This window comes from Gymnoscopelus braueri (genome assembly GCF_963280865.1).
Source record: "Gymnoscopelus braueri genome assembly, chromosome: 22".
Classification (NCBI taxonomy): domain Eukaryota; kingdom Metazoa; phylum Chordata; class Actinopteri; order Myctophiformes; family Myctophidae; genus Gymnoscopelus; species Gymnoscopelus braueri.
The window spans coordinates 33,200,167-33,228,041 of NC_137624.1; the positions used below are offsets into that span (position 1 = coordinate 33,200,167).

The following is a 27,875-nucleotide window of genomic DNA, read 5'->3' on the forward strand; positions in this document are numbered from 1 at the left end:
CAGAAATTGTAGGAGTCATGTAGCACTCCTTTATTTCATGAAAAGTAGAGAAAAAAATCCTTGAATCAGATACAGGTATGTGGATAGTGGTTTATTAGGCAAGTGTGACATGTTTCAGTTTTTTAAAAGTCATTGTATTTGCACATGGCCAGTAGATGGCACCAAAGGCTCATGTAATGGACAAACTCAATTTGACAAATTATGCCAAATGTCAGGATTTTATTTATTATCACATCTGTAGCAAAAGAAGGAGAACAAAATCAAGTAAGGCCACACTGTCTGAATAAAACATCATGTTTTGTTGCATCTAAATAAATAGTCAACAATTTTTTCTATTAATTTGATTTACTTTATCTAGCTTTTAGTAGGAAATGTCATAAGTATTCATGTGATTGTCACATTGAGCCAAAGTGAATACAACTATAAACAAAAGCTGTAACATAACAAAATAAATACAAACATAATTATAATAATAATAATGTACAAACAAGGCTGAGGTCCTCTTTCTACCTGATAGTAAAGCCATTTCTTGTTTTATATTTTATTATTAAATGGTTATAGGGATTTTCCATCATTATTAAAGAGGTGGTGCCATGGTTTTGCACTTTTTCTGTTTTTCATGTGTCTATGAAGTTGATAGAACTTTATTAAGCCCCCTGGTGGTGTTTTTATGGTGTTTTATGTCTTCTCTGACTACTTTGAGTTTCTTCCTGGAGGCTGAAACCTTGAGGGTCAAACGTGCCAATAGAAAAACAGCGCTTTAGTGACATAGTAAAAACATGCCCTCCCCCTCATTATCATAACACAGCAGGTGTGGGCATGAGGAGGAGGAGGGACTAGGACAGGTGGGTGGTGCTAAGGTGGTGGAGGAGGTGCTAAGGTGAGAACCAGGTATACTTAATGAACTGGAGGCGTGTCCACATAAAAACATAATTTTAACACTTTCTGTACACTTTTCTGAAAAAATCTTCCTCCTAGTATAACCATAATACCTGATGATTATGTTTTAGGGGGGGGGGAAATCACTGAAAATCACGGCACCCCGTCTTTAAGAATATTATAGAACAAGAAAATATACAAAACTGCCAGGGTGGCATTAATAAAAGTAATACATGTGTGCAATAATTAATTAATTAATTTTAAACAATACATCGCTCAGTGGAACTCATTTTGTCCCCGGTGTCAAGATTGACTGTATTTAAACAATCATGTCTAATGTGATTATGAAAGAAGCATCTAATTATTGCAGATACTTCTACAACATAACAATCTGTTTCATTGAATACAGAGATAGTATCAGTAATTCTTTAAAAAAAAAAAATCACCATTCTCTATATTTTGACATAATTTACAAATGGTGGATTTGCGTTTTCCTTTTTTTTCACTACAGTCAGTGTTTCAACACTAACTACTGCAGTATAATCCAGAATATACTGTAGGAATAATGCAAAAGATGCTGTTTAGGACAAAGAATCATGCCGACTGGTACAACAGACATATGTACTATATTCCCTTAGTCTTACACTTGGAATGTGGTCAGCAAAATGAGATATAGAAATTCACATCCTCTTAAAATACTATATAGCAGGGGTCTTCAACGTTTTTCAGGCAAAGGACCCCTTTTTATAGATAGTTTTATAGACTTGTTTGACGTGTAAATTATGTTTATGTTTTCTATTAATATGATGGATTCACGTTAGTGTGTATTCTCAGACATTTAAACTTAAAACCTCAATCCATAGCTTGACATTTGGCTCTGTACTTGGTCTGCTCTTTTTTCCCACTCTACACCAAACCTCTTTGCCGAAAATAGCCGATTTACAAGCTCGGCTATTTTCGGCCAATGTTCGCCACAGAATAGGGATGCCAGGGATCAAGTGGTTATTAACACATTGAATGCCAAAAACGGTCCGGACCGTTTTTGAGGGTCCAAACGAGAAGTGCCGAAAACGGTCCGGACCGTTTTTGACCCAATTCTATTTTTATACATGTGGGCCACGTGGGGCGCTAAAACGAAACTTTGACATCACCCAAGGAGTTTCTGAGAAGAAGAGGCTGGATCTGGCTCCATGTCAAAAATCCTTCCGGTCGGCGTTTTCAATGTTATCTCCTTGACTAAAAGCTTAATATCTCCATTTCTTTTTAATGTGGTGGAAACGAGCCGTTTTCGATCGGCGATCACGCTGCAATGGAGGGTCGCGTTGGAAATATTATTGTTCCAGGCGTTAGTCGGGACCCTCCGCCGTCTCGCACGCACGCTTTGTTTACATGCACTTCCGCGTCTGGGCTTCTCACAGCACGAAACGTATAACGCAAGTGGATGGAAGAAATGCAGGCACTCAACGTATAATATTTTAATAAACCTCTGGCACCCAATGTGTTAAAATTAAATAAATAAAAACTCTCCGATCTCACAAAGATTTGGCGGCCCCCCTGTAGTAACTCTGAGGACCCCCTAGGGGTCACGAACCTCCTGTTGAAGACCCATGCTGTATATGGTATGTTATTTTGGGTCATTATGGCAGCAATGTAAGGTCACAAGGTTGTGGAATATGACTTCTATTCAAAGATGCTTCTTTCACCAGAGCATAAAGGGAGAGATCTGCCACCAAGACGTGCTGGTCCCTACAGGGAGAAAGAGGAAAACAGTCACATTAATATCATATTAACCCTTGCATTGTGTTGAAACCTGCTGAAACTTTTGGTGTTAGCGGGTCAAATTTGACCTGTGATTTAACTCAGCCCAAAATACTCAATTACCCCCCCCCCCTGATAGCTGACTTGTTATGCATTCATATCCATGTAAACACTTTTAAAAATATTATTTTGGGTTAGGGTTAGGGTTTCATCTTTCAATATAGCTTGTTTTTAATTATGAAAATGTTAAAATTCACTCATTACATTTTCTATAATGAAGACAATGGATAATGAGGTTGTCCAGTAATAATATATAATATAATATTAGAACACACTTCCAACAATAAAATACTTGTTTTAGTTTTTTTACTTAAAAAAATCTGTGGTGGTAAAAATGTACACCATAGCATAGAAGGTAAAAAATTTAATTAAATTTTAAACTTGAAAACGGGTGAGAAATTACCCTAACACAATGGAAAGGTTAATGTATATATATATATATAGGGGCGGCCATAGCTGAGTGGTTAGTGAGCCCGCCTAGGGAGCCAGAGGCCCTGGTTGCCCCAGGTACGATTCCAGGCCACGCCAGCATATGTGTCGATGAAATGAAATTTGTCCCTGAGCAAGACTCTTAGGCCCTCATTGGAAACAAGCCCGCAAGGACTTTCATGAACGTCCTGTTAAAAAGGAATTATGTGACAGAAATAAATTGGGAGGTAAGTATACAGTATCAGTTGAGTCACAAACCCCGTGCTGTCCTTTGGAGAAGTTGACATGTGCGTAGAGAAGCACTGCGATGTCTTTGTGCCCAGCCTCCAATGCAATCGACAGGGCAGTGCTTTCATCCTATGTAAAATAAATAAACAATCAATACAATATATTGCAGTGGTGGGAAAATTACTCAAATTGTTTACTTTAAGTAAAAGTGTCAATACTGCAGTGGTGTAAAGTAGCTGAACAAGTACATTTACTCAAGTACTGTACCGAAGTACACTTTTGAGGATTTTTTTACTTTACTGGAGTATTTCCCATTTTCAGTACTTTTACTTCTACTCCACTACATCTGAGAGGCAAATATTGTACTTTTTACTCCACTACAATGATTTGAAAACTTTAGTTACAAGTTACTTTTCAGATATAAATTGTGATATTATGAAACATACATGAACCACTTTAGCCCTATTTTATACCTAGAGCTTGTAGATCTGCTATTTTCAAACATTTTAGTACTTTTACTTTTGGTACTTTAAGTATATTTTGATGGCAATACTTTTGTACTTTTACAGAGTATTTCTATATTGCAGTATTGGTACTGTTACTTAAGTAAAGAATTTGAGAACTGTTTTCCCAACCCTAGCCATGACAGGTCCAACGAGGCTGCAGATGGTATATGGCAGGAGTGACTCACACTGTCGCTGAGCGTGGCGTTGCAGCCAGGCTGCGCCAGCAGCAGCTTGACGAGGTCGGCGTGGCCGTGCTCGCTGGCACACATCAGCGCCGTGGAGCCCTCGTCGTCCTGAAGGTTGACCTCTGCCCCCTGTGCCAGCAGCGCCTGCACCATGTCCATTCTGCCATGGCTCACTGCCAGCATGAGCGCCGTCTGACCGGCCTGCCGCCGGCGACAAACACAATAAACGGGTCAAAAAAAATTACATACTTGCACTCATATGTATGAAGCAACATTTTTAAAGCTGCAATCCGGGACATATTTTTTTTAACCAATCAAGAGAGAGAAGATTTTCAAATTTTATAGTGTTCCATTTCTAAATTTGTCTCGCAGGTTTTTGGTTGTTTTATGTCTCAATCTCAACAGCTTGGAACAACATCTGACCCTATTGCAACATTTGACGTGACGAGTAGCCTACCCTCTTCACATCATTTTGCAACATCCAGTTAAAACACATTACAAATCAGTAGTTTTCAAAAGTTGTGTGCCAAGGACCCCCAAAATGATATGTATTTGGCCGCATCTGACAAAGGTTTGTGCCAGGGAGCTTTGTGCCAGGGAACTTTTTCTTTTCAATTTTTTTTATTCAGAATTTTAGACAAAAGCCCAGGGGCGAGTATACATAGCATCTTAAGTCGCATACATTTTGAAAAGAAACAAAAATAGAAATAAAATAAGAACAGCCTTAACCTTCAAACACTTGCAAGATTTTTCTCCGTGCCACGCTGCAAGCTTGTACATCTGCTATTTTTGAATAGCCAACGCTAAAATCTAAAATGAAATTTCCGGTTTTAATTGGTTAATCCTGCCCGAACTGGAATGCGGAAGTGTTGTTCTCAAACCCAACTAGCTGAATTCTCTCTCCTGATTGGATGAAATTGGTGTCTTGTCCTGAAAGTGTATTTTCTGTTTACTAAAGAGCTGGAGAGACAGGGAAGATCCCTGTTATTTTAACAGTGATTTTAAAAATCACTTTTTTAAAGCACTTTTGTAACGGTGTAGATTGGGCCGTCCCAGAGAAAAAACTAAATCAAATGGGGGTCCGTGGCCTAATGGCATATCAAACAGAGGGTCCCTTGAGATCAAAAATGACGATGCCGTCTTGTGGACTAACCTGACTGGCCTTGGCGTTGACGTCTCCTCTCCTGAAGAGCTCCTCCACCACCCCCATGTCTTCTGGGGATTCTACAGCTGCCAGAGCGGCCAGCATGATGGGTGTGTAGCCTGCCTGGTTCTGCTGGTTCACGTTACACACCTCTATGATGATGACAGCAAGACGGGACGAATACAATTAACAAAACGTACAAAGAAAGCCAGATAGTTGAAGGAGAATGGTGTAAAGCACTACCACAAATCTGATTTCACCACATAAATTCTATGGTGAACATTCGGCAAAAATAGCGAAGAGATACATTTTGGTGTAGACTGTAGAGGGAGAAAGTGAGGGGGGCCTAGTATAGACCCCTGGGGGACAACGTTCAACTAAGTATATGGTTTGAGTGGTTACGGGAATTAATAAAACTCACCTCTTCTGACTCAACCTCATCTCCTCCTATATGTTCTCTAATTGTAACTAAATTATATTATTTTAGTTAGGTCTCCTACAGGAGATCCTAATTACGTCGTTTATTTGTCAACAAATGCTTAGTACGTGTTTAGGAAGATGCTGGTTATGTTGTGTACAGATGAACAGTGCTCATTGCTTAAATCAACATTAAAGAGCCCATAAACAGGAAGTACCCTAACCCAGTATGAGTAGGCGTATAAGCAGTATTATGCATTAAAAGTTTTTCAGACCGCAGAATAATATGTTAATGTTCTGTTTAGGATTGTGGGGGGGGGGGGATGTCCACTGAAAGCAGTGAAGTAATTATTCTAGCCTAAAGATGGCGATAGCATAGAAACCTTGGCAGAAGACTGGTGTACCTTGGATGAATACTGGTGTTGTTAGGAATTATATGCCATTAGTGACACTGATAACTCACCTGAACGTGTCATCAGGTGAGATTTCAGGGGGAAATGCCCAAAACGTATTTCCTGTTTACAGTTCTTTACCATAAAACCTGAAACCCTCCTACATGCACACACTTGTTGATTCTGATTGTTTTTTAGACATGATGTTATACCACTTAAGACCTATGCTTCTCGTATGATAAATAGTGAAAAGAACCAATCTATAAGCTCACAACGCATCACATCGCATTGTGAGCTTGTAGATTGACAATTTTTTTTAATGTTTTCGGTATGACAAGTTGGACTGATATCACATTGAGAACATACAGGCAGACAGTAGATGAAGGCGAGTTATGATTTTGTGAACATGTTTATAATTCTGGACTGTGCACGAGAATGCTACCCTACCCACACCAAGTCCTAGTGGTGCCAGGCAAGTAACTGCCCTTTTCAGGGTATGAAGAAGGCAGTTACCTGCCGAAACGATGGTTTCTTTTTACTCTGCGTCCAAAGTATTGGTATTGAGTGCGGCCACCTTCTTGTCTCTTAAGACTATTATTTAAAATTATGCACTACTTCCAAACAGACAACACAGGTTGGGAACCATGGAGATACAGCATGTCTGTGTGTGTGTGTGTGTGTGTGTGTGTGTGTGTGTGTGTGTGTGTGTGTGTGTGTGTGTGTGTGTGTGTGTGTGTGTGTGTGTGTGTGTGTGTGTGTGTGTGTGTGTGCGTGCGCTGTAGCTGTACATTATTATTCAATTGAAAGTTATCTGTAGATATCAAGAACTCAAGCCTAGAAATAATCAATAATAACAAAAGAAATGTTGTACGTTTAATACATAATAGACTGCCTCCTTCTCCCCCCATCCTGCTGTAAAATACTACTTCAACTAAGGCTAAAACTGAAAGGGAAAAAATAAATTTCTTAACTGAAAAATATAAAAAAAACTAGTTAAAAAAAACTAGTTATTTAGAATTGCACGCAAAATCTTGTTTTCCCACCATGTGATATCTGATGTCATGCATTCTTTCAAATACCTTTTTCAGCTTCTAAGAATCAAGGCTTTTTCCTCGCAATCAAAACTAGTCGATGGCAATGTCTCTTAGCGATGGCTCCACCATGGCTGCCAGTTCCCACCTGATGTCGTGCGGGAGTCCTGACTGCTCCAGACCATACTGACTAACTGCTAGCTTGCATAACGTCTTCAGACTAGGACTTAAGTCTAAGATATACAGGTCATCCGGTGTGTATCTGTATCCTCCAAAGAGGATGACACGATCTTCCACCTTGCAACAACACATGCTGGTCATCCTAGACGGGGCTTTCCCCTTGGGCTCGACTATCTTCCAGGAGAAGGTCGCCGGATTGAATTTCCACAGGTCATTGAAGGTCCGGTCCAGACGTGAGTTACCACCAAATATGTACAGCTCTCCATTGTAGGCAAAGGCCGAATGATCCTCGCGTCCTTCCGGGAGAAGCTGTGACGAAGGCATGCTCAGCCAGCAGTTTGTCTCCGTGTCAAACACTCTGATGTTGTTGTAGTAGGACTCGTCCGCATAACCCCCAAATACAAACATCTGTTTCCCGATGATGGTGGCAGAGTGACATTCCGAAACGGGCGACGGAGTGTATGTGGTGGTAATAAAAGACCAGACCATCATGGCGGTGTCCAACTTGTACATGTCATTAGACCATCCAATCTGCAGGCTGAAACCTCCAAAGATATACATGATGTTCTCCAAGACACAGGCTGAGTGGAGCCGCCTCGCCTCCGGGACAGCCCCACAAACCCTGGGCTTGAACCATCTGTGGTTGTTGACGTCGAACGCATACAGGTCGTTGCAGTAGCCCACCGTGAAGGTGACCCCTCCCCAGATGTAGACGATCTGCTGTCGGTACTGATCTTCTATCAGCACCGACGTGTGACCCCAGCACATGTAAGGGGGACCGTTTCCGCTTGTCCCCAGGGGCAACTTCCTCCAGCGCAAAGACACTGTGTTGAATTCGTGCACGTCGATCTGACCCACGTTGTTGTAGGTACTGGTACAACCCTTCCCCCCAAAGGAATACACCTTGTGTCCCACTGCCACAGCAGCATGATAGTACTTCTTTGGTTGTGCTTTCAGGGACACAGTCCAGCGCAACATCTCTCACACCAGGCCCCGAGGTGGATTAATGTGAATTCTTCAAGTCTTCTTGCTCTCTACAAGAATGTACAAGAATGCTGTCGTGGTGCAATCACGACCCCTTATATTGATATATCAGCGGCACGGACGTCACGCAAAGCGTGGCCAATTGGCAGCGTATTCTGACAGGTTGGGCTGGCCAATCAGGCACAGCTAATAGGCTGTTATTAAAGGAGTAGTTCACCCAAAACATTACTTATTTTCTATCAATTACACACCCTGTGAAGCCTTGAATTGATGTTTTTTTTTTGCATTCCTAATCCTAAACCAATACTTTGATGACCGGGTCATCGGTCTATAGGACACTCTGCAAGTCTCCTACTGGAGACTTCGCTGGTCATCAAATTATCGGCTTCGGAGCGCCAAAAACAACAAAATCTCCATGAATTCAACGCTTCATGGGGTGTGTAATTGATAGAAAATAAGTCATGTTTTGGGTGAACTACTCCTTTAACAGTATCAGTATTACCATCTCCTCCAGGCTCAAGGCAAGCGGGAGGAAGCTGGAAGCAATCCTGTCCAACTCCTCACACCCCCTCCACGAGGGGAAAGTGGATGACTGAGAAATAAAGCTCCAGGGCAAATTCATCCTCCCATAGCAGAATAACGGTCCTTTGAATATTCTTCAAATCCGTCAACGACAACTGTTTTTGTGTGTATGTGTGAATGTATAATCTCAGACTGACTGTCCCTCCAGGCTATGGGATCTGATCAGAGTACCTCTGATCCCATCAGAGTATGTCAGTCTGTCCCAAATATGGAGGTCCCCACTGACGTCATCAATATCAAAGTCAAATGTGTAAAGCACATTTAAAAACGACTCTCAACCAAAGCACTGTCCAGACCAGGAGCTAATAATGAATCATAAATACAGGAGCCATAGACATAAGCAACAAGACAAGTCAGACTTTCAGATAAACAACCAGTCATAAAACCACAACCAATCATCCATAGGAACAATACAATCAGACACCTTAGGCCCTAATGCCTAATGATTAGGGGAGGGCTAGTGAATAAAAGAGAGAGTGGACTTAACCACTTGAACCCCAACGTCCATACATATTCTGGGAGGAACATTAGCCAAAATGGCAGATCTACAAGCGTAGCCAAAATAGCAGATCTATAAGCGTTGCAAGTTGCAACACAACACGCTATGAGCTTGTAGATCGTCTATTTTAGGCAAAAGCAGTCAAGTACACTTGCAACTCAGGTCCATTTCACTTTAAGACTAGAGGGTTTAAGTGGTTCAAAGATTCAGTGGAGGGTAATGCAGCTCCCCAGTCTCCCAGTCTAAGTTTAGTTGTACAGTAGCCGATCTACAAGCTCCCAGTCTAAGTCAGCTGACCTGAGGGACATGGAGGTACAGTAGGAGGAGGGGTTAAAAGGTCAACAATGTAGGAGGGGGGAAACCCATTTAGAACTTTCCAAACCATCAGCAGAATATTAACAATTGATTCTAAACCGTACTGGCAGCCAGTGGAGAGTGGCCAGGCCAAGGATGGGGGTACGGTGGTCCCTCGTCTGGGTACCTGTCAGGTGGCTGCAGCGTTTTGGACAGTTGTAGGTGGAACAGGGTAAACTGACTAATCCCCTTACAGGGTGTTGCAGTAGTCCATGCTGGAGGATATAAGGGTGAGGATGACTTCCTGAAGTTCTTTGAAAGAGAGAAACAGCTTGATTTTGGCGATGGTACGAAGCTGGAAAAACATAAGAGTAGAGTAGATACACCTTTTGTTGTGTCGATTGTTCAGCTGTCGTGTCAGCCATAATAAATATATTTACCACATTTGCCCTGGGTGAGGAGAGTATTAAAAGGACCAAGATGTTGATAAGCTTGCGCTGACTGATCATCTTGCCTCATCTTCCCTTGGGGTTATACGGCGATTGACCAATTAGCACAAGCCAAAGCTGTATCTTCCCCAGGGGTTATATGGTTGGTGACCAGTGACCACCAATCAGCATAGGCTAAAGAAAGACATATCTTCCCAAGGGATTATATGTTAGCTGACCAATCAGTGCAAACTAAAGCTGTATCTTCCTGAGGGGTTATAAACTATCACTGAAGGATCTTACTATACCACGCCAAAGATGGATTAACCACTTAAAGTTTTAAACACTATTATACTTAGTTGACCCCAGGGGTCTGTAGTAGCTCCCTCTTTTCCCCCCTCAAAATCTCTTCACCGAAGATAGCTGTGAGCATGTTGATTGGTACAGAATATGCAGAATATATTGTCATTGCTGGATGCACCAACTATGACATATAATGCATCAATGATTCATTCAACAAAATAAAATAAATCTTCCTTTCGCTAAAACCGTTACTGTGTTTAAAAAAGAAATGTCTACAATGAGGAAATAAATGATACAATTACGTATTAGATTGGAACAGTGGTTCTCAAAGTGTGGTCCAGGGACTCTCTGGGTTCCTTGAGGGTCTGTAACTCTGACAGTATACAAATGGAACCAAATGGACCCATCAAGGTCCATTTGTATACTGTCAGAGTTAAAGGAGTAGTTCACCCACAAAATTACTTATTATCTATCAATTACACAACCCATGAAGCCTTGAATTCATTCATTCATGGCCAATAATTTGATGACCGGCGGAGTCTCCAGTAGGAGACTCAAAGAGACTCCTACTGAGTCTCCTAATGACCGATGACCCGGTCATCAAATTATTGGCTCAGGAATGTGACAAAAAATATCCATGAATTCAAGGCTTCATGGGGTGTGTAATTGATAGAAAATACTATGTCATTTTGAAATTTAAAGGTTTGAGAACCACTGTATCAGAATGCTGAAGTGCCCTGGCTGGAGGAGGGTGTGTTATTACCGGCATCGAGGATGTTCTTGACGATGTGAAAGTTGGAGTGAGACACGCTGTAGTGCAGAGCGGTGTTCCCATTGCCGTCGGCCATGTTGGCTACATGCTGCAGGACAGAGGGAGAGATGAGCCTGAAGGCAGACATGTAGTCCTCCACCAGCGCCCGCACCGCCGCCTTCTGGCTGGACACCCGGAACCACTCCTGCTGCAGTGTGTGCAGGCAGGAACGCTAAGGACGATACACAACATGGTGGGGCTGCATGTGGGCCGATATGGGCAAAATCTAAATAGCGTGATATTTTTGGACCAAAATACCTCAATATTGTGGCGATAATGTTGTGCTATGATGATGCTGTTACATCAAAATTCCTGTTTCAAGGATTTTCTAAAATATTGAAAATTGCAGATCAGATGCAATGTTTGCTGTTTAGATTTTTTTTAATAGATTTTCAACAGCTTTTCACAATTGTTTTAAGAATAAAATAAGGCTTAAGTGATTAAAACCACCTGAAAAAACATACCATGATACGATATTACGACACACACACACACACACACACACACACACACACACACACACACACACACACACACACACACACACACACACACACACACACACACACACACACACACACACACACACACACACACACACACACACACACACACACACACACACACACACACACACACACACGCCATCTTTGTCAGAGCCCGTTTTGTAAATTGCTATAATTCACAGTGTACAGAGCAATTTGAATAGCCATGTTATAATTATGGGCATGTGAGCAAACCATTTAAAGAGCACAGACACTGGTAAGGGTGAGGATCTTAATGATTGGTATCCATAAACAGCATTCTTCATAAACATCTTTATAACCTCTACTGTACCTGTAGCTAGATAGTAATATGAACAATGTAGTGTACAGTACATTTAATGTTTATGTAAGTGAGAGTACTTTTAAATACAATTGCACCCCCCTCGTTTACAGTGGAGGAAAGCAACTACAGTAAGTACATTTACTAAAGTACTGTACAAAGGAATCTTTTTAGGTACTTGAGTATGTCCATCATTCTCCTCCACCACATCTCACAGTCAAACATACTTTTTACTTCAATACAATCATTAGAAAACTTTAGTTACAAGTTACTTTGCAGATTTAGATTATTATTATCATCACAAAACATACATTGAGCTTCATCTATTGGAAAACAACCGATCTACAAGCTCACAACACGTCACAATGGGATGCGTTTTATTCAGCAAAGATATCTAATGTAGAGCGAAAACAGAAGAGACACCAGTGTAGAGCCCTGAGGGACCCCGCTCAACAAAAGTATAGGGTTTAAGTGGTTGAATGTGTGCTGGCAGGGGAGGGCGTGTGTCACCAGACAAAAACACAACAATAAGGAAGTTCCTCAGACTTGACTTTTTGTTCGAGAAAAAAGTCCAGGAAAATTATAGAGTCTGCATCTAGCTGGGCTATATATATACACACAGTATGTCCAATACCATACTGTCTTTTTACATTACATTCTTGAACACACCCTTCCTCACAACACACGCCCACCCATCCACACTGTAAAATCCTCAGTGTTCGTTTAACTCTGACAGGGTATATATGCAGTGGTGGAAAAAGCACTCAAATTTGTTTTACTTAAGTAAAAGTATCAATACTGCAATGTACAGTGGAAATACTTTGTGAAAGTCCGGGAATTAAAAATGTCCTTGAGTAAAAGTACAAAAGTATTGGCATCAAAATATACTTAAAGTACCAAAAGTAGTCTATCATTATGCAGAATGTCCCATTTCACAAGTTTTCAAACGTATAAAAATCTTTGGAAAATAGCAGATCTACAACAAAATGTATATAGGGCTGAAGTGGGTAATGTGTGTTTTGTAATAATAATCTACAAAGTAACCAGTAACTAAAGTTTTCAAATATTTGTAGTGGAGTAAAAGTATAATATTTGCCTCTGAGATGCAGTGGAGTAGATGTGAAAGTACCGTAAATTGGAAATACTCCAGTAAAGTAAAAAATACTCAAAGTACAGTACTTGAGTAAATGTGCTTAGTTACTTTACACCACTGTACAAATGTAACCGGTTACATTTGTACAAAAAGTTAAATTGGAAGTGATGAAAGAAAAAAGTGAACACAACATAATTGAAGCTGCTCTAAGATCTTGGTGGGAGAGATGGAGCTAAAGAGCTGAGAGACAGGGAGACCCCCTGTTACTGAACAAACACTCTATAGCAACGATTACTATCAGATAAGATTTTTAACTTTTTAACCAAAACCTTATCACTTACACCTTGCTCAGTGGCCTAGCAGTGGTTAGAGTGTCTGCCCTGAGATTGGGAGGTGTGAGTTCGATGCTCCGGCATCGAACTCACACCAAAGACGATTAAAAACATAGTTCACAATGCCTCCCTGCCTGCTTGGCACTCAGCATCAAGGGTTGGATTTGGGTTAAGTCCCTGCGACATACTAACGTCATGTCCAGGGGGTGTACTTCTATATCATGGCTGGGGGGGATGTACTACAGAAACATAACAGATAGGCTCCTGCCCTATGGGCCACATGGCTCGGTATGGCTTACTTTCATCACTTACACCCCATTTCCTACAGTACATTATGTACATACAATATCCTCTGTGTTCCTATATTCCTCAAAACACAGAAATAGATCTTTCTGGACTCTCGTAATTTTATTCAACCATTATTTTACCATAATAATCACTTGAGATTAAAGTTCTTTGTATCGAGAAAGACCTGGCCAAAGTGTCAGCATTGAAAAGACAAATATAAGACATTATAAGACGAGGAGAAAAGATCAAAAGCAGTGAAACTTACTAGTTCCCTGGAGGATAACGCTGTGTCATCGTTCAGGTGGGTCTTCAAGGCGTGACACGCAGAAATCATCTTCTCACTTAATTTAAACCTTATAGGAATAAAGAGTTACTGGTTATTATACATTATGCACAATATCCCAGTGATAAAAGCTAGTTTGGGCATCACCATAGGCTGGCATACCTGTTTCCTGTGGTTTCCTGTTCAGGAAACGGGTATGCCACCCTCTGGAGACGTGGGACTACATTTGTGCTCAGAGCCTATTACACAATGCAGTGGTTCTCAAAGTGGGGTCCGGGGATCCTCAGAGGTTCCAAGGGGTCCCTAACAAACAGTTTAACCACTTTAACCCCATTTATACATTGGCTGTTCGAAAATAGCCGATCTACAAGCTCACATCGCATGTTGCAGATTGGCTATTTTCGAAACCTTTGGAATAATCTTATAGAATTGTGGGAAAATGATCAAAAAATTGTTTAACATTTTAATTTATAAATCTTCCCTTATGGGCATCCCTGGCACAAACTATTTTGAGATGGTCCTTGACATGAAAATGTTGGAAACCACTGACATAATATAACGGATATACAATGTTGGTATGCTGTTTTTATACAGCAACGAGCGATTCCAAACCTTCTCACAAACCACACACCCGCCAAACACTGAACAAACACACTGCGTTTCATCATTCTGGATTGTCCTCCACACCAGAACCTAAATATCCAATCAGCAAACCCGGTCCATCCAAAAAAAAGGCAGAAAAGCCCAAGAATATATCTTAAAAAAATTACAATAAGAAACATTTAAAAGCTTGTAGCAGACTCCTACTTTGGCTGTGCATTGGAAGCAGCTTTGCCCTGCCCCGCTGGTCCTAGATGAGACGGGAGGCCCGGGACGTCCCTCCATTTTTTACTCCGATTCCAGTCCTCTTCTGTGGCAGCTGTGTCCTCGCTGCTGGAAGACCCACACGATGCTGACACGGGATCTAACCTGGAAACACACCATCATATTCTTTTTTTTTTTAATACATTTTTTTGGGGGCTTTTTATGCCTTTATTTAGAGAGGGATAGGAAAAGTAGGCTGACAGGAAATGGGGAGAGAGATGGGGGGGTGACACGCAGCAAAGGTCGTCGGGAACGGGGGTCCCAGGCTGGCATTGCAGCCTTGGGTGCCTGGACCATCACGCTGCGGCCCCAGGCCACACCATCATATTCTAATTCTACATACAGCAGTTCCCAATCTTTTCTGGATCAGGGCCTAGTAGCACCATCAGTGTACTGTTTAAACTTTGTATCTCCTCTGAGCACCTGGTTGGCTTCTTAGTTTTTCTCTGCAAATCAATCGATAGTGTTCTGACTCAGATCAATGGAACTAACGTAGTTACCATTTATCGGTATCGCAATGAAAACTAATTGCAATCAAGGTTTTAGAGAAAGAAGTACCGTGATATTTTTTTTCTTTTACAATAATTTGTTTACATTAATGTTATATTATCAACAAAATCATAGTGTTTTGCCAATTATTTGGGCGCCCACTTGCAATATCCTCCAGGCCCACCAGTGGGAATCGTTGTTCCAATACAAAGAACCTACAATACGAAATGCAGCGAAACGAATCACAAGTGGACATGGACATGGCCATCATCATTTCAGCAGTCTGTGTAAACAAAGAAAAATAAGTTGGACATTGTTTCTGTCGGGTGGAAACCTCATTTGTCCAAGACTGTCACTTTTCAGGATTCGAATTCAAAAGCAGCAAAAGTAGCAGATCTACAAGCTCGAAACGCGTCGCTTCGCACCACGTTTCGATCTAGCGGATCAGCTACTTTTGATGCTTTTGTGTGACACTGTAGCGTGATCAAGTAAGGTGTTAATTTGACGAAAAAACACAAAAAGGTTAGAATATGGAGATAAGAGTTTTCTGCCCGACAGCAACGACATGTGATTCTTACCCTGCGGTCACGCCCATGAACTTTAAGCTCTTCCTGTTGCTGCTGCAGCCTTGCTCTCCATCTCTCTTCTTCATGATGGACCGCAGCATGCTGGCATTAGCAGGCCTGTCTGCGAGACAAGCATGCAACACAAGACTCATTATCCTTGCATAACACACACCACACAATACCAATCAGTGGTGGAAGAAGTACTCACATTTTCTTTACTTTAAGTAAAAGTATCGATAACGCAACGTAGAAATGCTCTGTTTCAAGTGAAAGTCCTGTATTCAACATTTACTTGATTAAAAGTTCAAACGTATTGGCATCCAAATGTACTTAAAGTACCACAAGTAAAAGTACTCAAGCAGTTTCACAAGGTATCATATGTATAAAATGTATTCATATCTTTTGAAAATAGCCGATCTACATGCTCAAAACGCGTCGCAAAGCGACGTGTTATGAGCTTGTAGATCGGCTATTTTCAAATAGCCAAAGTTTAAAGTGGTTAATGTATGTTTTGTAATAATAATTCAAATCTACAAAATAACTAGTAACATAAAGTTTTCAAATAATTGTAGTGGCGTAAAAAGTACAATATTTGCCTCTGAGATGTAGTAGAGTATATTGAAAATGGGAAATACCAGTAAAGTTAAAGTACCTCAAACGGTTTACTTGTGTACAGTACTTTAACTTGAGTAAATGTACTTACTTTCCGCCACTGAAGACAAACATGGAACACATTATCCTTGCATAATATACCACACAATACCAATGCAATGTGACATTTGAAGGGTACCTATTTATAGTATTGAGTACAGTGGTGGAAAGTTTACAAGGACAATTTACGTACTCTATTTAAGTACATGTTCTCCACTACATCTCAGAGGCAAATATTGTACTTTTTACAACGCTACAATTATTTGAAAACATTGCAGATTTCGATTATTATTACAAAACATACTTTAACCAATGAAGCCCAAAACTTCATCTATTTTTTTGTTTTACTTTTCAAAAAACAACGTTTACCTTTGGTACTTTTACTCAAGTAAAAATGTTAATACATGAGTATTTCTACATTGTGATATTGCTACTTTTACATAAGTAAAGAAATCCGAGTAACTTAATCCACCATTGTCTGTCTAGAGACAACCATGGAACACAAGCCTTCATTATCCTCGCACACATCCATCCCACAATACCAATATAATGAAGGGTATCTATTTATATCATATTTAATATCTATTCCACACCGTCAGATGTAACATGACTGGTTGGTTCTGTAGGATTTAGTTAGCTTATAATTCATAATAATTTGAGGGCTTTGCTTCAAGCTTTGTTATGAATATATATATGACAGCCTCATTATGAAAAAAAACATTCTTTCACACAGACATTCCAGAAAACCAAGTCAATTTTAGGCCGTCTGAAGCCACAAACTGCTATGTAGTGCAATATGTGTGCTTTCCAAAAACCCGACATCATTCCAAACATTGCAAGTGTACGCCTCAAAGATCAACTCAAAGCCAAGCCAAGGAGAGATACTTCTTCCAATTCCTACCAGTTTAAAGCTACAATCCAGAACATATTTTTAATCCATTAAGACCGGGGAACGCATCCGTGTCATTTTATAGATTTCCTTGGCTATGAGCTTGTAGATCTGCTATTTTTTTTTAAATCTAACTAAAATGTGTGCAAATCTTTGAATATATATATATTTAAAGTGAATATTTGTAACTCAAATCTTTGCTTCGGGGGGGGTCCCTGGAACAAACCATTTTGAGATGGGGGTCCGCGGGCCAAATACGTATCTAAAAATGTTTTCTAAATCCTAACAGTAAGTTGCTATATCAGTTGTGCTCCAACTTTTCCATGTCATACGTATTTGGCTGCGGACCCCCATCTCAAAATATGTTGTTCCAGGGACCCCCAGAAGCACAGATCAGAGTTAAAAATTATCGCTTTAAAATATATATTATATATATTCAAAGATTTGTGCAAATTTTCAAGATTTAAAAACAACAGCAGATCTACAAGCTCATAGCGTGGCACTCTATGAGTTGGTTATCTGCTATTTTTTGAATAGCCAAAGAAATCTTAAAATGACACAGATGCGTCCCCGGTCTTTTATGAATAAAACATTAATATTGTTTTAACCCAGCAGTTCTCAACCTTTTCTGGATGAGGGCCCACTCACCTGGACCGCTTAACACGTGTTAAGTGGTCAGATGGGTGGGCCCTTAATTCTGCATTTTCAAAGCATGTCTATTGGAATGATCAATCCATGGATTGTGTTCCAGCTTGGATCGATGTAACTAACCTAGTATACTTGAAGTTCTTTATTGGTATCACTTTTTAATATGCATCTTATATTATCATCAAAATCTTGTTTTGCCAATTATTTGGGGGGTCATTTGCAATACCCTCGCGGCCACACACACGCACACACACACACTTAATCATTTATTTATGTCCACATAAGAGATGCAATACAAGGACAAATATTACAAGGTGTGCTGTAAAAGGAATGTACAGTCAGCAAATCTTGGACACACACACACACACACACACACACACACACACACACACACACACACACACACACACACACACACACACACACACACACACACACACACACACACACACACACACACACACACACACACACACACACACACACACACACACACACACACACAGAGAGTTTACCTTGAAGAACAGATGCATGCTGTTCTATCATTTGGATCTTTCGTTTGACCTCTGAATCATTACATCCCAGGTGACTGACCTCGTTCGAGGGACATGATGTGGACTGAACCTGCCTATAGTCTGCAACAGAGAACAGCAATAAAATAAAATACATTTCATTTGAGCTTGTAGATCTGCTACTTTTGATATATATATTTTTTGAATCCTGAAAAGTAACACTTTTGGACAGAGACGATTTATGAAAGTTGCCAAAACATTCAAGAGAAACCAGTAAAATATCAAAGCTGTCAGGCAGAAATCTTGTATCTGCAATATTTCATCTTTTAGCTTTTTCATAAATGAATGCCCTATTTATACTTCGTACTTCGCCACTTCTACAAGCTCACAATGCATGGCGATGTAATGAGTTGTGAGCTTTTTAGATCTGCTATTTTAGCTATTTTTGGAAGAAAATAAATTTGGGGAAAAAATTAATAATAATAATAATAATGACATGCCAGAAAAAAACTAGACATGAAAGCGGTTAAGCCTGTCTGTGGGTGTTTATAAATATTAACAAGAGCTTGTGACTAATAATAACTACATTGGATCCATTGGAACACAGGTTCAACCCCCCCCCCCCATTTCCTGAAAAGTAATGGTTTTGGACATAAGGTTTCCACCCAACAGCGAGGATATGAGAACCAGTGGTGTAAAGTAACTAAGTACATTTACTCAAGTACTGTACTTAAGTACAATTTGGAGGTATTTTTTTAAACTTTCTTCAGTATATACAATTTTCAGTACTTTCACTTCTACTCCACTACATCTCAGAGGCAAATATTGTACTTTTTAATCCACAAAAAATATTTTTCAGCTTTAGTTACTAGTTACTTTGCAGATTTAGATTATCACGAAACAAACAACCACTTCAGCCCTATATTTTTCGGTCATTTGAAAATAGCATATCTACAAGCTCACAATGCGTTGGCCATTTTCATATAAATGTTTTATACATTCTGCACAAAGGAGTACTTTTACTTGTGGTACTTTTACTCAAGTACATTTTGAATACTGGAATTGTACTTGTAAGGGTGCAGTCACACTGAAATTAGATTCTGCCTATGCAGGCGGATTCTGCCAATGCTTTTCAATGGGAACGGAGCGTTTTTTTTCCGGAAATCCTCGAATAGCAACAAACCGCTCCGTTCCCATTGAAAAGCATTGGCGGAATCCGCCCGCAGGGGCAGAATTAAAGTTCGGTGTGACCGCACCCGAACAGGGTATTTCTACATTGCAGTATTGATACTTTTACTTGAATAAAATGTGGAAGTACTTCTTCCATCACTGATGAGAACACTGTTCTTCTAACCTTCAGGTAACTCTGGCAGATGGACCAGTGTTGATTTAGTTGACTAAAACTATGGCGGAAAATGTTCGTCGACTACCTTTTTTCCCAGCCAAAAAACGAAAACTAAGCTACGATGACTAAAACTAAGACTAAATATATTGACAATTTCGTCAACAAACAAAAACTAGACTAAAATTTTAGTGAGGGACTAGTCGAGAAGAGATCCAGTAGAACTAAAAGACAAGTCATTTTATGTTCAGGTGTTGCACTCTGAAAATAGCAAGCTCACAACGTTGTGAGCTTGTAGATCTGCTATTTTCAGCATGCAACCAAGTGTAAAATCAGCCATTACAACACCATCAAGGCTCCGCCAAAATACATTTGAGTCGACTAAATCAACTATAAGATGGACCAATGTTTCTCTAACCTTTAGGTTGAGACTCTGGTAAGTGGATCACTGTTTCTCTAAAATTCACGTAGTGACTCTGGTAGATGGACCACAGTTTCTCTAACCTTCAGGTTGTGACTCTGGTAGGTGGCCCACTGTTTCTCTGTGTCTCATGGCTGTGTTGATGCTGGACAAGGTGCTGACCAGCTTGGGGGTGATGTTTCTGCTTTGCTGTTGGATGAACGCTTTCCCCAGCTCACAGTAGCTCTCTGTGGGTAATACCAGGGTTATTGTAGTCAACTAAAACTCACAAAATAATAAGTAGAATTGACAACACATATTACCTGAAAAAAATTATCAAAATTAGGCTTTACGAAAACCGATAACTAAAATCATAGAGAAATTGTCTATTTTTATTATTGTCAATATTTTTCATATATGTCATTTAGCTGTGCCAGTTTTAAGCCCTGTTTTAAACGTCTTCTTAAATGTTCACAAATACTGAAAAACAACCACATAATATCACAGACCTTTTTTAATCTCTCACCTGTCTAAAACAAAAAATACACTGAAAAAAATACTTAAACAAAACTAGCAAGCTCACTTTAAAAATAAACACTAACACATCTCAAAGCTCTAATAACCTTGGGGTATATGCTGTTGCTCCTTTAGCAGCCTCTGCATCCTCTCTATGTACAGATTGAGCTCTGCGTCCCACTTGGACTGCATGGCGTCCTGGGACGTCTGGGCAGGTGTCTGGGACGGGTTGGACAGGTCTCGTATCTTCCCCTCTCCTACACCAACACTCCTCGTTCTGTTGGGGTCGGGTAAATGAGACGGTCCGCAGGCCATGTTGCGTGTTTTCAGTCCAACCAGGAAGTTTTCCTTTATGTTAGTCATTCCGACTCCTGCGTCTCGGGTTGCTGCCTTGGCCACCGACACCGGTCGTTGTTTTAAAGCGCCACCTGACCAGGATGTGGTCCCCACGCCGACCGAACGCGTCTCTGGACCACCTTGGACGTCCTGGACCCTGCCGCCCACAGACACCGTCCTGGTGACGGCCTGAGCGGTGTTGGTGTGCTTCTCCTGCGTATTGAGCACAGTATTAGTGCTGGAGTTGGTGCTGAAGGCGTGGCTGGTGCTGGTAAAGCGGGACACGGAGTTGAGTTCCGTGTTGGTGCGCTGCGAGGCCGTCTGAGGCGAGGCCATGATGCCCAGATTTACCCCTATCACCGGATCTGTGGCCATGCCATGAGAAACCACTTGTTTTGCTTCAACGACGGTCACGTCGACTGAACAGTCCCCACAAGCCACCGAGCGATACTCGACCCCTTCTCTCCCACATCCCAGACTTTGCATTCTCACATCAGTGTTGGTGCCTGCCTCACACACCTCCATCACCGCCTCCACCGCTTTGGTGCTGGTATCTACGTGCGTGCCGACACACTGGTCCCTGCTTCCCACGTGCGGCCTGACCTCCCAGTGGCTCATAGGCTCATCTGGGCCCGTGCTCACACTGTGGAGCTCGGGCCTACAGGTGACCCCCACGGTGCAAACCTTCACCTCAGCGCTGCCTCCCGTGCTGGCGTCCAGGAGCACCCCTTGGCTCCTGGTGGGGACCTTAGCCTCGCAGCTCGCGCTCTCGGTCGAGGGCTTGGCGCTCGAGGCCTTGTCGACGCGGTTCCTCGCCCCCGCGGCCTGAAGCTCCAGCTTCAGACGGCTCATTTCCGTCTGCAGGGCCGCTTCCTTCAGCTCCGCCTCCAGCTGACAGATTCTCTCCTGCAGGACGGCGACGACTCCCTGCTGGCCGTCGGGTTCCGCGTCCCCTTCCGCGATGGATCCGAGGTTGACCTCCGACACGCGCGTCGCAACGGATCTCGTCTCTATCGGTTCGGTGCCCACAGAGGCATCTTGGTTTCCCCTCGATGGCTTGGAAAGGACAAACACGTCTTCCTCTGTGCCAACTGCGACTGACTTCACGGGTTTGCCGTGAGGCGTGCTGTAGAATTGTCCGTGCCGCGGTTGTAAACGTCCACCTTTGATGGTCCGCTCCAGGGCTTGCATCTCTTCGCTCAGCTGCTTGAACTCCTTGAGCCCGGAACGGGCACCTCGCCCCACCGCGCTCTGCAGTCCCGCATCGGTCTCGGCCTCGTTCTCGGCCTCGGAGACCTTCTGGAAACACTCGGGGCTCCCCGTGCTGTAGGCTCTCTTCCGGAACGCGTCGCTCAGGTCCCACTCGTTCTGGTTCTTGAACTGGGACGCCGTCTGCCTCTTCTCCTCCTGCAGGACGGCGATCTTCACCTGCAGAACGGGGATGGTCTTCACCTGTTCCTCCAGCTCCTTCAGCCTCTGCAGAGCCACCACCATCTGGTCGCGGACGTGCTGCAAATGTGTGGGGCCGAGACCTGTGTGGAAAAGAAGTGTTACTACTCAGAGATTTTGCTTAAGTAAAAGCAGCAATACCACAAAATATACAACTACTTAGTTACAAGTAAAAAGGCCTGTATTCGAAATTTTACGTGAGTAAAAGGACAAAAGTACTGGCATCAAAATATACTTAAAGTGGCAAAAGTACTCATTATGAAGAATGTCAATTTCAGAATTATATATCATGTTACTGAACTTTAATTATTGATCATCAACCAATAAGCACCATTTTATACTTAGGCTACTGGAAAACAGCCGATCTACAAGCTCACAACGCGTCGCGTGTGACGCGTTGTTAGCCTGGTTCCAGACAAATCTGCCATTGAAAAAAAAACATTTGCCCTTGGCAGATTAGGTCTGGCCCCTCTCAATAGAGATTTGATTTCTCTCCCTCCGAAGTTGTGAGGGACCAATCAGAGCCCAGTATGCAGATATGGGGCGGGTTTAACACCAGAGGCATTCTTTTTATTTGCCCCTTGGAAATGCAGGTTCCACACAGAGATTCCAGACTAATATATACGCAGTGATATTAGTCTGGCCATGCCAGGCTAATGCGTTGTGAGCTTGGCTATTTTCAAAACTTTTAGTTTTTTGATTAATAATTGTACAAATTATTGATAATCTAAATATGCAAAGTAATTAGTAACTAAAGCTGTCAAATAAATGTAGTGGAGCAAAAAGAACAATATTTGCCTCCGAGATGTAGTGAACTAAGAAATGGAAAGTACTTGAGTGGAAATTGTACTTAGCCCATTTAGACCTGGAACACCTATGCGTTGTTAAACCTTTCAAGCCGGGAACACCTCTGTGTCACATTAGCTGTTGCTAATACAGCGACACAAAACATTTTGAAATGTTTGAATAAAGACTTGGAAGTTTTTCAGAAAACTTAGGTCAGGATTAGAAGTCAGCCTCAGGTCCAGTGGTGGAAAAAGTACTCAAATTCTTTACTTAAGTAAAAGTATCAATACTGCAATATAGAAATACTCTGTTACAAGTAAAAGTCCAGAATTCAAAATTTACTTGAGTAAAAGTACGAAAGTGTTGGCATCAAAATGTACTTTAAGTACCAAAAGTAAAAGTACTAAAATGTTTGAAAATAGCAGATCTACAAGCTCACAACGCGTCGCGATGCGACGCGTTGTGAGCTTGTAGATCGGCTATTTTCAAATAGCCTAGGTATAAAATACGGCTAAAGTGGTTAATGTATGTTTTATAATGTAATAATTTATATCTGAAAAGTAACTAGTAACTAAAGTTTTCAAATAATGTAGTGGAGTAAAAGTACAATATTTGCCTCTGAGATGTAGTGGAGTAGAAGTAAAAGTATTGGAAATTGGAAATACTCAAGTAAAGTACAAATACCTCAAAACTGTACTTAAGTACAGTACATAAGTAAATGTACTTAGTTACTTTCCACCACTGCTAGTCAGGTCTAAATGGGTTGGATACAGTACTTGAGTAAATGTACTTAATGTAAGGTTACTTTAAACACACTTCCACTGACCTGTGAGCGGGGTGGATCGTCCGGAGCTCAGGGACCCCGTGCTGCCTCGGCTTCCCAGGGAGGAGCTGAGGTGGACGGAGGACAGCTCGCCTCCTCCTCCAGGACCACCAGGCTTGTTTCCGTTGTTGTTCTGGTTGTAGGCGCCCAGGCCGGTGAAGGGAGACAGGGACCCGGAGCAGCCCACCCCTCCGAAGCTGGCCAGCCGTCGACGCGGACGGGGCTCCGGCTGAGGCCTCTCCTGCTCCAAGCGCCTTCGAGTCTCCATGAGGGTCTTTTCCACCTGAGGACAGGGGGTTGGTCAGGACGATGGAAATAATTAGTTGACGATTAACTGTCACAGAAACGATTGCCATCATTATTAATGAGTTAATTGTGTATTTGGCTTTGAACATTGGCAGTGGTGGAAAGTAACTAAGCACATTTACTCAAGCACTGTACAGTAAGTACAATTTTGAGGTATTGGTACTTTACTTGAGTATTTCCAATTTCCAATACTTTTACCTCTACTCCACTACATCTCGGTTCCAAATATTGTACTTTTACTCCACTACATTTATTTACATTTAACTTTAGTTACTAGTACCTTTGCAGATATAAAGAATTCTATTATAAAACATACATTAGCCACTTCAGCCCTATTTTATACATAGGCTATTTTCAGACATTTTAGTACTTTAACTTGTGGTACTTTAAGTATATTTTGATGCCAATACTTTTGTACTTTTACTCAAGTAACATTTTGAATACAGGTCTTTTACTTGTAACAGAGTATTTTTACATCGTTATATTGCTAATTTTACTTAAGTAAAATATCTGAGTACTTCTTCCACCACTGAACATTGGAATGTATGAATACAAATTTTATTTCTGTTTGCCTTAACCCATTTAGACCTGAGGCCGATTCTAAAAATGCCTTTTTAAAAAAAAAAACAATGATGTTGCTATATATATATATATAGCAACAACTAATGTGGCACAGATGCTCTCCCATATTGAAAGGTCTAAATTGGTTAAGGCTTTGTACTGTAAATATAAATTGCACATGGCAGATATGACAAATAACTTAAAAATACAAAGAAATGACCAGTAGCAATAATCAAAATAAATGTACTATGGCCAAAACAGGCCTTATATTTATTACTTTTATTCTTTAAAAAATGTCCAAAGATAGCAGAAATAGCCTCTCTACAAGCTCGTAGATTGTGAACTCGTAGATCGGCCATTTTCAAATTTTTTCAACAGATTAATTTGTACAGATGAATGGACAGGATTCTTTCTGTCAATTATGCAAAAATAATTGCGATTATCTGAAATAACTGCAATCAGGCGATGACGTAATAATTGCGACGAGCCTACCTGAGGATTGTGTCTGGACGATGTCAGAGATGTCACCGACGGTGAGGGCCTCAATGTTGTTGTGAGCCCCTCATTACTGGAGGCTGTGGCGATGGAGGAGGAACTATGGGATGGAGGGAGAGGTGGCCGACCTCTGGTCGTAGAGGACATGACCAAGAGTCGAGCGACTGTGTCATCACTGTGACTTGACGGGAGGGACAGGTCTGAGGACGTCCATTCACCTGCCGAAGAGCTACTTTGTGTTTTCTGTGTTTTCTGTGTTTTTTCCTCATTGCTGGTCCTTCTCTTGAAGCTTAGTCGCTTAATGGTGGTGTTGTTTTAGAGATATCGTCCACGCACTTCAGGATGAACTCTTCAAAGTAGGTTCCACTGAGATCTGTTAAGAGTCCAGATCAGGAGAATGACTAAAAGTTAATAGCTGGAAGAAAAAAAAAACTTTGTTTTGCCAGCAGGGGGCAGAAACAGAATGGGAAATAAAAGAGCTCTCCATGATGGTATGGTGTAAAACAATGATTCATTGATAAAAACATAACAAACAGACATTATATGCACCTTCACATTTCAAACCAGATAGCAATCAAATTAAGTATTAAAGGAGTAGTTCACCCAAAACAAATCTTATTTTCTATCAATTACACACCCCATGAAGCCTTGAATTTATTTTTGTTTTTGTGGCATTTCTAAGCCAATAATTTGATTCCCGTCTTCTACCGGCTAATGTATCCGGTAGGAGACACAAAGTAGATTATTTGTGTCTCCTACCGGATACACACCCGGTCATCAAATTATTGGCTTAGGAATGCCACAAAAACAAAAATAAATCCATGAATTCAAGGCTTCATGGGGTGTGCTAGAAAATAAGTCATGTTTTGGGTGAACTCCTCCTTTAATATAACTATGGCATCTAGAAAATGCAAATGAAAAAATTGCATCGTAAATCAACTTTTAGAAACTTCACTATCTATATGCTCAACTGTCAAAAATCATCATCAAGGCTCCAAAGTAGCCTGAAGTAGCTTCAATGTAGCCTGACAGCGTGTCGCGGGTTCGAGTCCCGATCCAGACGACCTTTGCTGCATGTCACTCCCCATTTCTCTCCCCATTTCCTGTCAACCTACTATCCTATCAATAAAGGCAAAAGAAAAGCCCCGAAAAAAATATATTAAAAAAAAGAAACATCATCATCAAAATCATCAATTGAAAACTGATATGTTGTCAAAAGCCCAGTCAGTAAAATGTACTGCAAGTACAATCACAATTCTGCATTTCATCCCTCGTAGAGCCAGGTGGTTTAACTTACCTCAGCATAATATAGTATTCCTCTTTGATAATAATGCTCTGTCAAGAACATCAACAGCTTTACTTGTCTCACTTCCCAAGTTCTTTTACTAGTCTCTCTTTGCCTATATCCCACAGCAGGAAGTAACTAGTCTACATTTGCCTATATACCACCAGAGGAGGTTACTAGTCTCTCTATGCCTATATCCCACCAGAGGACGTGACTAGTCTGTCTTTGCCTTTATCCGACCAGAGAAGGGACAGAATAGATTTGACCAGATGTGTGGATACACAGTTTTGAATAGTTGTTGGTTGAGAGTTCTCCAATGGGAGGCTTCTCTGCACAGACGGGATGAAATCTATAATTACTCTGGAAGTCTCCCTCTGCATGGCTAACCACACAGTAAAAATCCTCAGTTTTCATTTAACTCTGTGAGTATACAATTGTTGCATTTGTATACTTCCTCAGAGTTACAAATGAATAAATGAACAGTGAGGATTTTTACTGTGCATTCTTTGCATTTTTTTGTCATGGCACCAGCCCTTCTTTTCAGAGACTGAATAAATGAATGAACAAACATATAACCCTGTCTATACCCTGTCTATACAATAGGTAGTTTACTAGCAGTTGATACTTAATGGAATAACACGTGTATATTCTTTAAGTGACAACACAAGGTTAATTCAAAATAACTAACTAGCTTACTTTTTAAATGTGTATTATTATTTAGCTATTTTAGTTAATTAAATCACCACTATGACCACAATAAACAAAGGACTGAGTATGCCTTAACAATGTACATATCAAATTAAAGAACTACAACATAATGAATTCAATATAATGTAAAAAACAATATTATAGTTACCTACTCAAGATATGAATGTCTTGATCCATGGAGACTCACTTCAGTCCTTCAATTGAAAAACATGGACATTAGAAATGACAAAATAGGAGCATTACTTATGTGATATGTTTTATCATTTTGCTTACCATTATGTCTCACTACATGCTGATCCTCCCATTTGTCATTCTAAG

At 41.0% G+C, this 27,875-nt stretch overlaps 1 protein-coding gene across 2 annotated transcripts; it reads right to left on the reverse strand.

Annotated features, from left to right (window-relative positions):
• Positions 1-2,242: 2,242 nt before the first annotated feature.
• On the reverse strand, positions 2,243-27,802 carry LOC308078038 (KN motif and ankyrin repeat domain-containing protein 1-like). Of its 2 annotated transcripts, none has more exons than XM_080419096.1 (14): positions 27,710-27,802; positions 25,562-25,937; positions 24,206-24,485; positions 20,916-22,676; positions 20,397-20,540; positions 18,554-18,673; positions 15,863-15,971; positions 14,739-14,900; positions 13,914-14,001; positions 11,063-11,282; positions 5,199-5,341; positions 4,046-4,246; positions 3,385-3,483; positions 2,243-2,625 (listed from the first exon to the last, which is right to left on the reverse strand). In XM_080419096.1, the coding sequence occupies exons 2-14, from the start codon at positions 25,709-25,711 to the stop codon at positions 2,560-2,562; spliced, it is 3,543 nt and encodes a 1,180-aa protein (XP_080275222.1). In that variant the 5' UTR covers positions 25,712-25,937; positions 27,710-27,802; the 3' UTR covers positions 2,243-2,559. The 2 variants fall into 2 exon arrangements, with proteins under 2 accessions (XP_080275222.1, XP_080275221.1); XM_080419095.1 differs by lacking the exon at positions 27,710-27,802 and adding an exon at positions 26,862-26,996.
• Positions 27,803-27,875: the final 73 nt, after the last annotated feature.